General features: G+C 44.5%; 1 protein-coding gene across 2 annotated transcripts in view; it reads left to right on the forward strand.

Moving 5' to 3' along the window:
* The window catches only part of LOC124124061 (sodium leak channel NALCN-like), a 120898-nt gene that overhangs the window by 38289 nt on the left and 67148 nt on the right, over nt 1–15461 (forward strand). Inside the window, exons 6-14 of one of the 2 annotated variants that reach the window (XM_048391493.1) lie at nt 2486–2614; nt 2955–3100; nt 3388–3530; nt 5044–5148; nt 6279–6500; nt 7518–7685; nt 9500–9559; nt 9664–9795; nt 14735–14872. In XM_048391493.1, coding sequence (XP_048247450.1) covers nt 2486–2614; nt 2955–3100; nt 3388–3530; nt 5044–5148; nt 6279–6500; nt 7518–7685; nt 9500–9559; nt 9664–9795; nt 14735–14872 — 1243 coding nt within the window. The remainder of the gene's footprint in view (nt 1–2485; nt 2615–2954; nt 3101–3387; nt 3531–5043; nt 5149–6278; nt 6501–7517; nt 7686–9499; nt 9560–9663; nt 9796–14734; nt 14873–15461) is intronic. The other variant, XM_048391494.1, reaches the window with a different exon arrangement.

Consider the following 15461-nt stretch of genomic DNA (forward strand, 5'->3'; position numbering starts at 1 on the left):
ATCTACCTTGGTCACACCTATTGGTACATTGATAGCCATAATCTAATTGTGTCACACCTATTGGTACATTGATACCCATAATCTACCTGTGTCACACCTACCGGTACATTGATACCCATAATCTACCTGTGTCACACCTATCGGTACATTGATACCCATAATCTACCTGAGTCACACCCATTGGTACATTGATACCCATAATCTATCTGTGTCACCCCTATTAGTACATTGATACCCATAATCTACCTGTATCACACCTATTGGTACATCGATACCCATAATATACCTGACCTGTGAAGATCCGGTGTAGATTAGGTCTTCAGCAACCAAGCACACTATTTTTCCAACTCTGTTCATATTTTGGGCAGCTGGAGGGTTGCCACGGCAACTTCCAATTGCGTGTTGGGAGGGGAGGCTAGAGGACAAAAACTTCAATTATTTCTACAGTAATACGCTACTCAAACCTCTTAACTTAGTCATGTTACTTATCATCTAAAGAATATCTACCTTCAAGACATTATTATGAAACATAAGGCGACAATTTTTTTATTTCTTGGTTTACGGATGCGCCGCTCTTTCAAAGTCCAAATGTTAAAAAAAAAAAAAAAATGAAAATTGCCCTTTTTTTTATTACCGCCGATCTTTTCGACAAAAAGTTCAAACAAAAAAAAGATTTCATTTCCTCGTCGAGCGTAAAGCAAATGGAAGTCACTCTGATATTTCTTGCTGGGATCCTAATACCATCAAAGCTTGTCAAAGCAAAGTGCAGTGGTGACCAGTTTAACTATTTCAACTATTTCAACACTGTTGGCCGTTCAAAGCCACAAGTCACACCGCACGGTAGACTGTCCAAGTCACGTCAAAATCGTTTATAATTATATTAACCTACTTGTCATATCATTCATTTATTAAATCTATCACTGTTCACAATGTCTGAAATACGTATTCCATTTGATTTTATCATTTTATTATCTATAGATTAAAAATGTATTCACTAGACACTATTTCCCGCAATGTTATTGAAAATAAAATTCTCGGACACACTTCGACACCGGGTCCTCATCGAACATGTCAAATAGCTAAATAAAGACGTTCCACGTGCTGAAACGTCTTTATTTACAAAGTAATAAAATCATCAAAAATATATCTATAAAAGTTGCCAAACTGACATCTTAGTTATTATTTCCAACTTTTCGTGCGATCGCATGTAATCGTCTGTGAAATGACATCTCGCCTTTCGTCGCCTCAATTTCTCGGCTCGGACACGATGTCTTAATGCCAAAATATATGCATAAGAAATCTTTGTCACAAGTGGTAACCTAGCTCTATGCATCCATAAAGTTCCATATTTTTAATATAGATCACGATTTCATGCTTAAACGTTCAGAATAACATGATTTAACCCAAACCTTTCGCCAAAGTCTGAAAATTACCGTTGCTGTAATTTGATTGGCTGCCTTAGGTCACGTGCTTAAATTTGACCAATCACGAACCTTGTAGCAGATTTTGTCGGTGAAACAATATAAGTTTTTTTAATGTATACTGACATGGCAGCCTTCAACGTATGTGTTATTCATACGAAGCTTTGAAAACGGAGGTATTTCCTCATGTTAGTGAGCCGACAGCCACTATCATCGGGAAATGGGTGATGACATATTATTTGCAATTCTTTTTAAAATAATGTTCCAACAACGTAAACAAATGAAAATACAAAAGAAATGGTTAAGTGGATTTTATGAATTATTATATTTGCCGAAAGAATCGTTAAATTTGCGCTTCATTGGTCCTTAATCTGGACGTTATGAATGTTTTAGCTTACATTATTTTTATTTAAAACGAACTTTATTTAGTTGTTAATGAATTATTTAAATAATGTAATACACATAACTTTCATATTTATAAACAATAGGATTAGTTAGACCTTTCAAATAGTGTATGGCCAAACATGTAGTAGCAAAGATGTTAATTTCAGCAGATAATTTCCTTGATAAATGTTGGTTTCATCTATCACACAAGAGTCTCTGGGAACTTGGTGTCACAGCAGTAATCTTCTGGTTGGCTGGTGTTGAAAGAGTTAAACGTTGCCCATGCTGCCAAAATAGCAGCGTCTCTCATGCATTTCCACCCATGACATGAATATTGTTATGTTGCCATTTGTGCACAAGCTGAGTGCCAGGCATATAATAAAATGTTCTTGAAAAATTGAGTTATTTTACTTTTGTTACGCCAGGATATTTTTTTTAGGACAAAATTCAAGTAAAAAAAATGTGAGAGGCTTTTTTTCTTTTCTTGTTTTTAAATTGGCCAGCCTCACTTTTGAAATGAGTTTGAAATCCGTAAACCAAGAAATAAAAAAAAGTGTCGCCTAAGGTTGAGGTGAAATCTAATGACGTGTTCACACTATGACACTATTTGGGGTAGGTTGTGCTTATGTGAAAGACTAACATGTGTCTGGTGTTTGACAGCATTCAGTGTGTGTCCACAGGCGGTCCAGTCAGCAGATCTACAATGTCACCATCTTCTTCCTGTTCTTCATGTCCCTGTATGGAATCCTGGGAGTGCAGTTCTTTGGGGTGATGAAGCACCATTGTGTAAAGAACGAGACGGATGTCATGTAATAACCTCAGTATATCTCTGTAGTCATAGTAACTGCATGGTGGCATTTGGAAGAATGCATAGTCAGCATTTTAATGTCTTTAAATTTGAATCGTAATTAAAACAGAATTATTTTTTTTGTATAATATTCTTCAGGTTTCCAATCATCATGTGAAAAAATATAATATGAAATTCATAAATGAAGTTACTTGTCCTGTTTATGTATAACTGTAAAACAGGCTGTGTCTTGAAACTCATTTCGACTTTAAGACTTTACAGTATGGCTGCTCCTGTGTTTAACCTGTTATGTCTGAGTGTTGTATTGCTGACTCTATAGCATGTGTCACTTGTTCGTACAGCAACATAACCAAGTATGACCTGGCTGTGCCGGACACCCACTGCTCCCCAGAGCCTGGCCAGGGCTACCAGTGCCCCAGCAACATGAAGTGTGTAGAACTCACTCTGGCTAAGGAGATCATGGGCTTCAATGGTTTTGATACAATTGGTGAGTTGGAAGGAGTGTGTGAGTGAGTTGGGTTTGAGGAGCTTTGAACATTATTCCAGAATATGGTGTGTCAGCTTCAGTGGGAGGAAGTGATGTAGGTCTGATGTTTACCAGTTTGCTGAAACACATGAGCAGGTATGGTGCTTACAAACCTAGACTCATCAGAGAGAACCAGGATTCAAACCAATGTATCATTGATAATATCATTCCTTACATCAGTGAATCATGTAATTGCAATATTTGATGGTTATGTTTGCTGACTACTACCGGTGTCCTGTGTGTTTCAGCCACGAGTGTGTTCACGGTGTACCAGGCTGCGTCCCAGGAGGGCTGGGCTTTCCTCATGTACCGCTGCATAGACAGCCTCCCGTCATGGAAGGCCTTCCTCTACTTCATCTCTCTCATCTTCTTCCTGGCATGGCTGGTCAAAGTGAGTCAGCTTGAACACAAGTCAGGCTTGTAGCAAGTGGCCTACAACACTGCAGCTTATTAATCTCTGTGAACACACTGTTTTACTATCAGGGGCCAAGTGGTCTACAACACAGTAGCTTATTGCTCTCTGTGAACACACTGTTTTACTATCAGGGGCCAAGTGGCCTACAACACAGCAGCTTATTGCTCTCTGTGAACACACTGTTTTACTATCAGGGGCCAAGTGGTCTACAACACTGTAGCTTATTGCTCTCTGTGAACACACTGTTTTACTATCAGGGGCCAAGTGGCCTACAACACTGTAGCTTATTGCTCTCTGTGAACACACTGTTTTACTATCAGAGGCCAAGTGGCCTACAACACTGCAGCTTATTGCTCTCTGTGAACACACTGTTTTACTATCAGGGGCCAAGTGGCCTACAACACTGCAGCTTATTGCTCTCTGTGAACACACTGTTTTACTATCAGGGGCCAAGTGGCCTACAACACTGTAGCTTATTGCTCTCTGTGAACACACTGTTTTACTATCAGGGGCCAAGTGGCCTACAACACTGCAGCTTATTGCTCTCTGTGAACACAGTTTTTACTATCAGGGGCCAAGTTGTCTACAACACTGTAGCTTATTGCTCTCTGTGAACACACTGTTTTACTATCAGAGGCCAAGTGGTCTACAACACTGTAGCTTATTGCTCTCTGTGAACACACTGTTTTACTATCAGGGGCCAAGTTGTCTACAACACTGTAGCTTATTGCTCTCTGTGAACACACTGTTTTACTATCAGAGGCCAAGTGGCCTACAACACTGCAGCTTATTGCTCTCTGTGAACACACTGTTTTACTATCAGGGGCCAAGTGGCCTACAACACTGCAGCTTATTGCTCTCTGTGAACACACTGTTTTACTATCAGGGGCCAAGTGGCCTACAACATTGCAGCTTATTGCTCTCTGTGAACACACTTTTTTACTATCAGAGGCCAAGTGGCCTACAACACTGCAGCTTATTGCTCTCTGTGAACACAGTTTTTATTATCAGGGGCCAAGTTGTCTACAACACTGTAGCTTATTGCTCTCTGTGAACACACTGTTTTACTATCAGGGGCCAAGTGGCCTACAACACTGCAGCTTATTGCTCTCTGTGAACACACTGTTTTACTATCAGAGGCCAAGTTGTCTACAACACTGTAGCTTATTGCTCTCTGTGAACACAGTTTTTACTATCAGGGGCCAAGTGGTCTACAACACTGTAGCTTATTGCTCTCTGTGAACACACTGTTTTACTATCAGGGGCCAAGTCGCTACAACACTGTAGCTTATTGCTCTCTGTGAACACAGTTTTTACTATCAGGGGCCAAGTGGTCTACAACACTGTAGCTTATTGCTCTCTGTGAACACACTGTTTTTACTACCAGGGGACAAGTGGCCTACAACACTGTAGCTTATTGCTCTCTGTGAACACACTGTTTGACTATCAGGGGCCATGAATGACAGTGAGTGGTTTTGCCTTGTTACAGAACGTCTTCATTGCTGTTATCATTGAGACATTTGCTGAGATTCGAGTGCAGTTCCAACAGATGTGGGGGCCGAGAGGCAGTGCGGCCGAATCTGATTCCTCCCAGGTATTGTTCTGCACAGGCGCAACATGATGCATTCTACCATGAATTTGGAATTTACTCGATTCTGATTGTTCCATCAGAGGCTATTAAATCACAATAAACCCCCTCTGATTGAAACAGCTGGTTTGACGGCCGCATCACCGCGGAAGCTAATATTCATAGAATAGCACTTTTTTCAGTCATTATCGGTAGGCATATTAAAATAATTATATCTGCAATTACAGGTTACAAAATGCATAGATGTGGTTACTACAATATTCCAAGGATGTGTGGCAATACATTTCGTGCAGAAAACACAATAGATATCTACAAAGGGAATGTATTTATGTTTTGGAGACAGCAGAGAGCTTGGAATTTTGGCACTTTTCCATATACGACTTTGATGTCATATCTTTTGCGTCACAATGAGCGATATGACGTCATAATGGTGACGTGCGATGTAGAGCGAAAGCCTTGCAAAGCTTGCTTTGTTTTCTTTAGGGATGCCCACCTCATGTTAGCTTACCAAGTTGCCGTGCTTATATGCTTTCAATGCCTGTCATATGTTTGAGTGAAGTATTATGGTGTAAACATACTGCCTGAGTATATACAACGCTATATTTTGTTCGGTGATTCCTTAATTCAGATCAATAACCCACTCCAAACACTGGACTCAACCCATGCCGCTTCACTCAGTATATTAGCTAACACCAAAGAGTTCGCGTTTTATTTAGTCATGGTAGAATGGAGATAAACATACTGTGTTTTCAATGTAGAGCTAGGTTACCTGTAGATTTAACCGTGCTAAATTGAATTTGGAACCAAACGCACAGCATGAGGTTTCAAATGTTAAATTTTGCCCGGCTAAATCTACAGGTAACCTAGCTCTACATATTTTTATCTCCTATTTTCAAGGCCGTCTTTTAGAAATCTCACTTTCTGATATCAAAATCCCCTTATATGAAGTTAGGTAGGTAGGTAGGGAGTGTGTTTCTTTTAGTCATAACATTTTAGTACTTTTATAGAAACAGACATGCAGATTTGGGGAGCGTATATGAAAAATAAATTCAGTTTGAGTTATTTTGTGTAGTTGTTCTGTTTGCCAGAACAAAGGTATGTGTTTTCTTGTGTCCCGAAGATGGCTCCTGTTACAGGTTATCACAACGGACGGCACAGTGTGGAAACTTGTGATCCTGGACGAGAACAAGTCTCAGGGCCTGGCGCCCCCGGTGTTCCAGCAAGTCATCCGGTCCAATCTGTTCCACACATTCATCCTGCTGCTGGTTCTTGCCTCCGCCATCACAGAGGCCAGTCTGCACTTCGACCACAGAACCAAGAACCCGGACGATAAGCTGGATGGATTCTACTATGCTGAGGTGAGTTGACAATGTGTGTGTTGTGTTGACCTGTGGTATACTGAGGTGAAATGTCAACATCTGTAGTGTTGACCATGACGTGTTGTATACTGAGGAGTGTTGTCAACATCTGTAGTGTTGACCATGACCTGTGGTATACTGAGGTGAAATGTCAACATCTGTAGTGTTGACCATGACGTGTTGTATACTGAGGAGTGTTGTCAACATCTGTAGTGTTGACCATGACCTGTGGTATACTGAGGAGTGTTGTCAACATCTGTAGTGTGGACCATGACCTGTGGTATACTGAGGTGATTTGTCAACATCTGTAGTGTTGACCATGACCTGTGGTATACTGAGGTGAAATGTCAACATCTGTAGTGTGGACCATGACGTGTTGTATACTGAGGAACGTTGTCAACATCTGTAGTGTTGACCATGACCTGCAGTATACTGAGGTGAAATGACAACATCTGTAGTGTTGACCATGACGTGTTGTATACTGAGGAGTGTTGTCAACATCTGTAGTGTTGACCATGACGTGTTGTATACTGAGGAGTGTTGTCAACATCTGTAGTGTTGACCATGACCTGTGGTATACTGAGGTGAAATATCAACATCTGTAGTGTTGACCATTACCTGTGTTATACTGAGGTGAAATATCAACATCTGTAGTGTCGACCATGACCTGTGGTATACTGAGGTGATTTGTCAACATCTGTAGTGTTGACCATGACCTGTGGTATACTGAGGTGATTTGTCAACATCTGTAGTGTGGACCATGACCTGTGGTATACTAATGTGAAATATCAACATCTGTAGTGTGGACCATGACCTGTGGTATACTGAGGTGAAATATCAACATCTGTAGTGTGGACCATGACCTGTGGTATACTAATGTGAAATGCCAGCATCTGTAGTGTGGACCATGACCTGTGGTATAGTGATGTGAGTTGTCAATATCTGTTGTGTTGTCTATGACCTGTGGTATAGTGATGTGAGTTGTCAATATCTGACTTTTTGTTTGACTGTTGACAGGTTGTGTTCACTCTGCTGTTTGTCCTGGAAGCCTTGTTCAAGATCTGGTGTCTCGGCTTCATGGGGTACCTGAAGCGGTCGCTGCACAAGTTTGAGCTGCTGCTGGCCATCGGGACAACCATCCACATCATCCCTGACTGCTACCGCTCACAGTTCACATATTTCCAGGTGGGAGTTTTTCAACTTTGGTTTTTGGGGGTATTTAAATGTACACCATCAGTCCGTGAGTGGATTCATCCATCTGTGTATGATGTTGTTTCCGGAGCAGCTCTTGAAACTGTATTCCAAACTTGGTACATAGATAAGTCTAGTGGTGAACTGGTGCCATCTGGTAGTTTGTGATTTTGAAAAAAAATATTATTCACGTTTCCATGGCAACAACAACATGAAAACCATACATTTTTTGTCTTATCCTTCATTACTACCTTTTACTGCTGTTTTACTATTACGGTGCCATTGGCACCTGCAGCACCTCTAGGGCATGATCAGTATACATTTGGCGCCCTCCAGTGCTAGTGACACCTATTGCGCATCGTACCAATATGTCTCTGTTGCCAACAACATCACATCCATCCTTGGCGCCTTCAAAGGACACCATTGCTCCTTCAAAGGACACCATTGCTCCTCGTCGACCTCCCAGGTCTACCCACCACACTTCCAGGTCTTCTCGCTCCAGACATCAGGTCCGTAGTCGTTCCCCCGCTTTGCCAGCTATACGATTATCCATCTGACTCTTCGACAAGCTCAGTTGGAGGAAGTTCCTCATGGATTTTTTTCCAGGGTATCCACTACCAATGGGAGGTCATCCTAATTGGCATTCCCACTACAGCAGTTTCTGGCGCTCTTTATTCGTCTCAGAACCCACTGGGCTCCATCATGCTCCCGATTCATCTCTGTTTGTTTCTTAGTTGGTGGACAGTGAAATGGAATGTCTGCGATGTCGTCAAGCCCACACTCCACCCTTTAGTTGACAGGGCTGGGGGGCACCTCTAGAGGACTGATTCCGGGTTGTGGTCAGATGATCAGCACTGGTGGCACATCAACAATCAGGAACTCGAAGCACTCATCCAGGCCATGTCTCACTGGCTATCCCGTCTTAAGCGCAGTGTTCGCCATATCCACAAACAACAACCTGGTCATCTAGTTACATATCTAGTTGCCCTCAGTTCAGTGCAGATCCTACAATGGAGGATCAAGTTGCCATGTTTCGTCCCCCAGCCTGGGATGTGACTGTGGTTGATGCATGTCATCGTTGCCCAGTCTCGTGGATTGATGCTCATTATGTCAATAACTGTGGTCCAGACTCGATTATTTACAGACCGCCGTCAAATAGCTGGAATAATGGGGCGTTAAACAACAAACAAATAAAACTACACAAATACCACTGAATTTGTAAATTATCATGTCCTGGTGTTTTATCATAAATTTCTTTCTTTGAAATCAATCTTATTTTATTGTAATTTTAAATATTTAAAACATGTTTATTATTTTTTATATTTTATCCTGACTCATGCTAATTTACACTGAACAAGAAGCTTCAACTACCTACATCTTGAAGAAGAAGAAATAATTAAATTAGTATGAGTCAGGATGTGTAAATGACATTTTTATCATAAAAAATTAAATTTTGCTCTAGAAAGTACAAATCTTAATCTAGATACCAAAGGTCTTCCGAGAATCTTCTACACCACTTTTTTTATCATTAACTCACTTAGATGTTTGTGACAAGATAAGGTTGAAGTGTCATGATATTGTTCCTTCAAAAGCCAGGTGAGCTACAAACCCTTATGGCTCTATTTTCATGTCATTGTAATTCACACTATTTCACAATCATTCGCATTAGTGTATCTTTTCATATTTCTAAATTTTTCATGGTTGTTTACATAGCTGCAGAAACCCCCAGCGATAAGTAGCAAATAGGATATGTTATGGTTTTTTTGTTTCAAAATTAAAAAAGTATTAATGATTGAAGACGTTTGTAGGTGTTGCGGGTTGTCCGACTCATCAAAGCTTCTCCGATGCTGGAAGATTTCTGCTTCAAGGTGAGTGTCTGACTCTACCTATTGTTGAGGACAGTTGAAATATTGCAGACATGTTGATCACTGAAGCCAGGGAAGCACCACTAAGCCTTGTGTCTGTTTGTCAGATCTTTGGACCAGGCCGGAAACTGGGTAGCCTCATCCTGTTCACCATGTGCCTGCTCATCATTGCCTCCAGCATCTCCCTCCAGCTCTTCTGCTTCATCGAGGACTTCACCAAGTTTGAGACCTTTCCACAGGTGGGTGCGACTGCTACACACAGGGAGGCAGTACACTGGGGGACTAGAATTCGATACATAACAGTCACAAGTTGAAATTATTGTGGAAAAGGAAATAATTGATGAAATTATCATTGATATTAAGATTCATGATATATGGACACCAGAAGAATTGTCAGAAATACCATTTTATTGCTATTAAGGGTTGTCAAGTGGTCATAATTTTGTTTCATGTTTACAGTTATTTGTTTGTAAGTGAACCATATGGATACTGTACAGGTTGACATTGTCACTGATATAACAAAAGCTTGTTGACAGCGGACCTAACACCCGACGTGAGAGTGGCACGTCGGACGGATGACTTCGGCAATGGGAAATATGTTATGAGGAGTTAGAGAAGCTTCACTGTAGACCTAGTTCTAAACATTTATTGCCTGCACCAGTTTCAGTTCTAGTCTTATCATCAAAGCACAAATCATGAATTATTATCTTTCTGAAATGCATCATTAACCCTACAGTTGTGCACTGTTTAATCTACTAGTTTATTTGTGTAGTCAACTGACTGTGGAGCAACCTGTATATGACAGGAAGCTCATCTGCCAACCCACGTCCCTTGGCAGAATAGTTACAGTGGTATCCGTGTTCCATCCAAATGTGGAGCACAACCATATGTGAAGCAGGTTCAAGCTTATATCTAGGTGATTTACATAAAACATGTTTCCAAGACCTCACCACCAGGAGGGGTCTCCCAAACAAGTATGATTTGCATAATACCTGTTACAAAACTTCACCACCACAATGTGGGATCCTATAAATGTCTTGTAGGATCTAAACAAGTTGACAGTGCATGAGACCAGACGGATCCCCTCTCAAAGAACATTATTTCAGGGCATTTTCTCCTTCCCCCTTCACCAGCACACTCAAGTAGGGTTCTCATTGCTTTGAGTCACTGTGTACAGTAAAATGCTACACAGCTTAGATTTTGAAAGTTAATGTCCTGTGACGCTGACAACGCTGTGTGTGATGTTATGTGGCTTCTATGGAGTCCATGTAGTGGGTGGAGGTAGCTGTGTGAGATGCCATGTGGTGGGTGGAGGTAGCTGTGTGAGATGCCATGTGGTGGGTGGATGTAGCTGTGTGTGATGCCATGTGGTGGGTGGAGGTAGCTGTGTTTGATGCCATGTGGTGGGTGGAGGTAGCTGTGTGTGATGCCATGTGGTGGGAAGAGGTAGCTGTGTGTGATGCCATGTGGTGGGTGGAGGTAGCTGTGTGTGATGCCTTGTGATGCCATGTGGTGGGTGGAGGGTGGAGGTAGCTGTGTGATGCCATGTGGTGGGAAGAGGTAGCTGTGTGTGATGCCATGTGGTGGGTGGATGTAGCTGTGTGTGATGCCATGTGGTGGGTGGAGGTAGCTGTGTTTGATGCCATGTGGTGGGTGGAGGTAGCTGTGTGAGATGCCATGTGGTGGTTGGAGGTAGCTGTGTGTGATGCCATGTGGTGGGTGGAGGTAGCTGTGTTTGATGCCATGTGGTGGGTGGAGGTAGCTGTGTGTGATGCCATGTGGTGGGAAGAGGTAGCTGTGTGTGATGCCATGTGGTGGGTGGAGGTAGCTGTGTGTGATGCCTTGTGATGCCATGTGGTGGGTGGAGGGTGGAGGTAGCTGTGTGATGCCATGTGGTGGGAAGAGGTAGCTGTGTGTGATGCCATGTGGTGGGTGGATGTAGCTGTGTGTGATGCCATGTGGTGGGTGGAGGTAGCTGTGTGTGATGCCATGTGGTGGGAAGAGGTAGCTGTGTGTGATGCCATGTGGTGGGTGGAGGTAGCTGTGTGTGATGCCTTGTGATGCCATGTGGTGGGTGGAGGGTGGAGGTAGCTGTGTGATGCCATGTGGTGGGAAGAGGTAGCTGTGTGTGATGCCATGTGGTGGGTGGATGTAGCTGTGTGTGATGCCATGTGGTGGGTGGAGGTAGCTGTGTTTGATGCCATGTAGTGGGTGGAGGTAGCTGTGTGTGATGCCTTGTGATGCCATGTGGTGGGTGGAGGGTGGAGGTAGCTGTGTGATGCCATGTGGTGGGAAGAGGTAGCTGTGTGTGATGCCATGTGGTGGGTGGATGTAGCTGTGTGTGATGCCATGTGGTGGGTGGAGGTAGCTGTGTGTGATGCCATGTGGTGGGTGGAGGTAGCTGTGTGTGATGCCATGTGGTGGGTGGAGGTAGCTGTGTGTGATGCTATGTGGTGGTTGGATGTAGCTGTGTGTGATGCCATGTGGTGGTTGGATGTAGCTGTGTGTGATGCTATGTGGTGGGTGGAGGTAGCTGTGTGTGATGCCATGTGGTGGTTGGATGTAGCTGTGTGTGATGCTATGTGGTGGGTGGAGGTAGCTGTGTGTGATGCCATGTGGTGGGAAGAGGTAGCTGTGTGTGATGCCATGTGGTGGGTGGAGGTAGCTGTGTGTGGTGCCATGTGGTGGGTGGAGGTAGCTGTGTGTGATACCATGTGGTGGGAAGAGGTAGCTGTGTGTGATACCATGTGGTGGGAAGAGGTAGCTGTGTGTGATACCATGTGGTGGGTGGAGGTAGCTGTGTGTGGTGCCATGTGGTGGGTGGAGGTAGCTGTGTGTGATACCATGTGGTGGGAAGAGGTAGCTGTGTGTGATACCATGTGGTGGGAAGAGGTAGCTGTGTGTGATACCATGTGGTGGGAAGAGGTAGCTGTGTGTGATACCATGTGGTGGGAAGAGGTAGCTGTGTGTGATACCATGTGGTGGGAAGAGGTAGCTGTGTGTGATACCATGTGGTGGGTGGATGTAGCTGTGTGTGATGCCATGTGGTGGGTGGAGGTAGCTGTGTGTGATGCCATGTGGTGGGTGGAGGTAGCTGTGTGAGATGCCATGTGGTGGGTGGAGGTAGCTGATTGTGATGCCATGTGGTGGGTGGAGGTAGCTGTGTGTGATGCCTTGTAGTGGGTGGAGGTAGCTGTGTGTGATGCCATGTGGTGGGTGGATGTAGCTGTGTGTGATGCCATGTGGTGGGTGGATGTAGCTGTGTGTGATGCCATGTGGTGGGTGGAGGTAGCTGTGTGTGATACCATGTGATGGGTGGATGTAGCTGTGTGTGATGCCATGTGGTGGGTGGAGGTAGCTGTGTGTGATGCCATGTAGTGGGTGGAGGTAGCTGTGTGATGCCATGTGGTGGGTGGAGGGTGGAGGTAGCTGTGTGATGCCATGTGGTGGGTGGATGTAGCTGTGTTTGATGCCATGTGGTGGGTGGAGGTAGCTGTGTGTGATGCCATGTAGTGGGTGGAGGTAGCTGTGTGATGCCATGTAGTGGGTGGAGGTAGCTGTGTGTGATGCCATGTGGTGGGTGGAGGTAGCTGTGTGTGATGCCATGTAGTGGGTGGAGGTAGCTGTGTGTGATGCCTTGTGATGCCATGTGGTGGGTGGAGGTAGCTGTGTGTGATACCATGTGGTGGGTGGAGGTAGCTGTGTGTGATGCCATGTGGTGGGTGGAGGTAGCTGTGTGTGATACCATGTGGTGGTTGGATGTAGCTGTGTGTGATGCCATGTGGTGGGTGGAGGTAGCTGTGTGTGATACCATGTAGTGGGTGGAGGTAGCTGTGTGTGATACCATGTGGTGGGTGGATGTAGCTGTGTGTGATGCCATGTGGTGGGTGGATGTAGCTGTGTGTGATGCCATGTGGTGGGTGGAGGTAGCTGTGTGTGATGCCATGTGGTGGGTGGAGGTAGCTGTGTTTGATGCCATGTAGTGGGTGGAGGTAGCTGTGTGTGATACCATGTGGTGGGAAGAGGTAGCTGTGTGTGATACCATGTGGTGGGAAGAGGTAGCTGTGTGTGATACCATGTGGTGGGAAGAGGTAGCTGTGTGTGATACCATGTGGTGGGAAGAGGTAGCTGTGTGTGATACCATGTGGTGGGAAGAGGTAGCTGTGTGTGATACCATGTGGTGGGTGGAGGTAGCTGTGTGTGATGTTATGTTGCTTCTATGGAGTCCATGTAGTGGGTGGAGGTAGCTGTGTGAGATGCCATGTGGTGGGTGGAGGTAGCTGTGTGTGATGCCATGTAGTGGGTGGAGGTAGCTGTGTGTGATGCCATGTAGTGGGTGGAGGTAGCTGTGTGTGATACCATGTGGTGGGTGGATGTAGCTGTGTGTGATACCATGTGGTGGGTGGAGGTAGCTGTGTGATGCCATGTGGTGGGTGGAGGTAGCTGTGTGTGATGCCATGTGGTGGGTGGAGGTAGCTGTGTGTGATGCCATGTGGTGGGTGGAGGTAGCTGTGTGTGATGCCATGTGGTGGTTGGAGGTAGCTGTGTTAGATGCCATGTGGTGGGTGGAGGTAGCTGTGTGATGCCATGTGGTGGGTGGAGGTAGCTGTGTGATGCCATGTGGTCGTTGGAGGTAGCTGTGTGTGATGCCATGTGGTGGGAAGAGGTAGCTGTGTGTGATGCCATGTGGTGGGTGGAGGTAGCTTTGTGTGATGCCATGTGGTGGGTGGAGGTAGCTGTGTGAGATGCCATGTGGTGGGTTGAGGTAGCTGTGTGATGCCTTGTGATGCCATGTGGTGCCATGTGGTGGTTGGAGGTAGCTGTGTGTGATGCCATGTGGTGGGTGGAGGTAGCTGTGTGAGATACCATGTGGTGGGTGGAGGTAGCTGTGTGTGATGCCATGTGGTGGGTGGAGGTAGCTGTGTGAGATGCTATGTGGTGGGTGGAGAAGTGTAGAGGTTGCTGCATGTGCTAATGTTGTGTTCGACACATTATACAGTAAATGGAAACCCTGTATCTAACTAGAATTTTCACAAACTGTTCATTTTGTATGCATTAATTACCTATTATATTTTACCGAATGATATCTTCAGTGTTTCCTTTTTGGAACTTTCCTCATTAAATAGACCTGTGTTAGTGTGTCTCGTCCTGGCTAATACATACTGTTTTCAATACCAGGCACTTAAGTCCATGTTCCAAATCCTCACACAAGAGGGTTGGATTGAGAATTTCGACGTTATGACAAGAGTTTCATCTGGCATAGTGCAAGCTATGTGTGCTACGTATTTCTTGCTATTTCATCTGTTTGTGACCGTGGTAAGTAGCCTGTCCTGCCTGACACAATGCATACAGCCTGCTGCCTGCCCTCATGACCATCTCAGCCTAACAGCATCTCCTTCTCTGTCTTGCCCTGACTCTGCATGTGCTTCAGCCAGACATGGCTCTGCAGTGCAGGGCACATCTACCTCAGTGTTTACTCTGCATGTCAACAAGAGGTCCCGGCATACAATTGTAAAAATGAAATCATTCAGTGGTCATGCTTCTGTCAAGGAAAGGTTACATTGGACATACAGGCTTTCTATTCAGTGAGGTTGTTGCAATGAAGAGCAGTTAATTATTCACCCAAGATCAAGATTTGGTTGTAATTTATGTTAATGCATTAGTGATGACTCCTGGCCCTGACAAGTGTATTTGCTGGTGACTCTTGGCCCTTACAGGTGTACTTAGTGGTGACTCTTGGCCCTGACAGGTGTATTTAGTGGTGACTCTTGGCCCTTACAGGTGTACTTAGTGGTGACTCTCAACCCTGACAGGTGTATTTTGTGGTGACTCGCGGCCCTGACAGGTGTATTTAGTGGTGACTCTAGGCACTGACAGGTGTATTTGGTGGTGACTCTAGGCACTG

The sequence above is a fragment of the Haliotis rufescens genome, unplaced genomic scaffold (assembly GCF_023055435.1).
Source record: "Haliotis rufescens isolate VD_foot unplaced genomic scaffold, xgHalRufe1.0.p SCAF_9, whole genome shotgun sequence".
In the NCBI taxonomy this organism is placed as follows: Eukaryota; Metazoa; Mollusca; class Gastropoda; order Lepetellida; family Haliotidae; genus Haliotis; species Haliotis rufescens.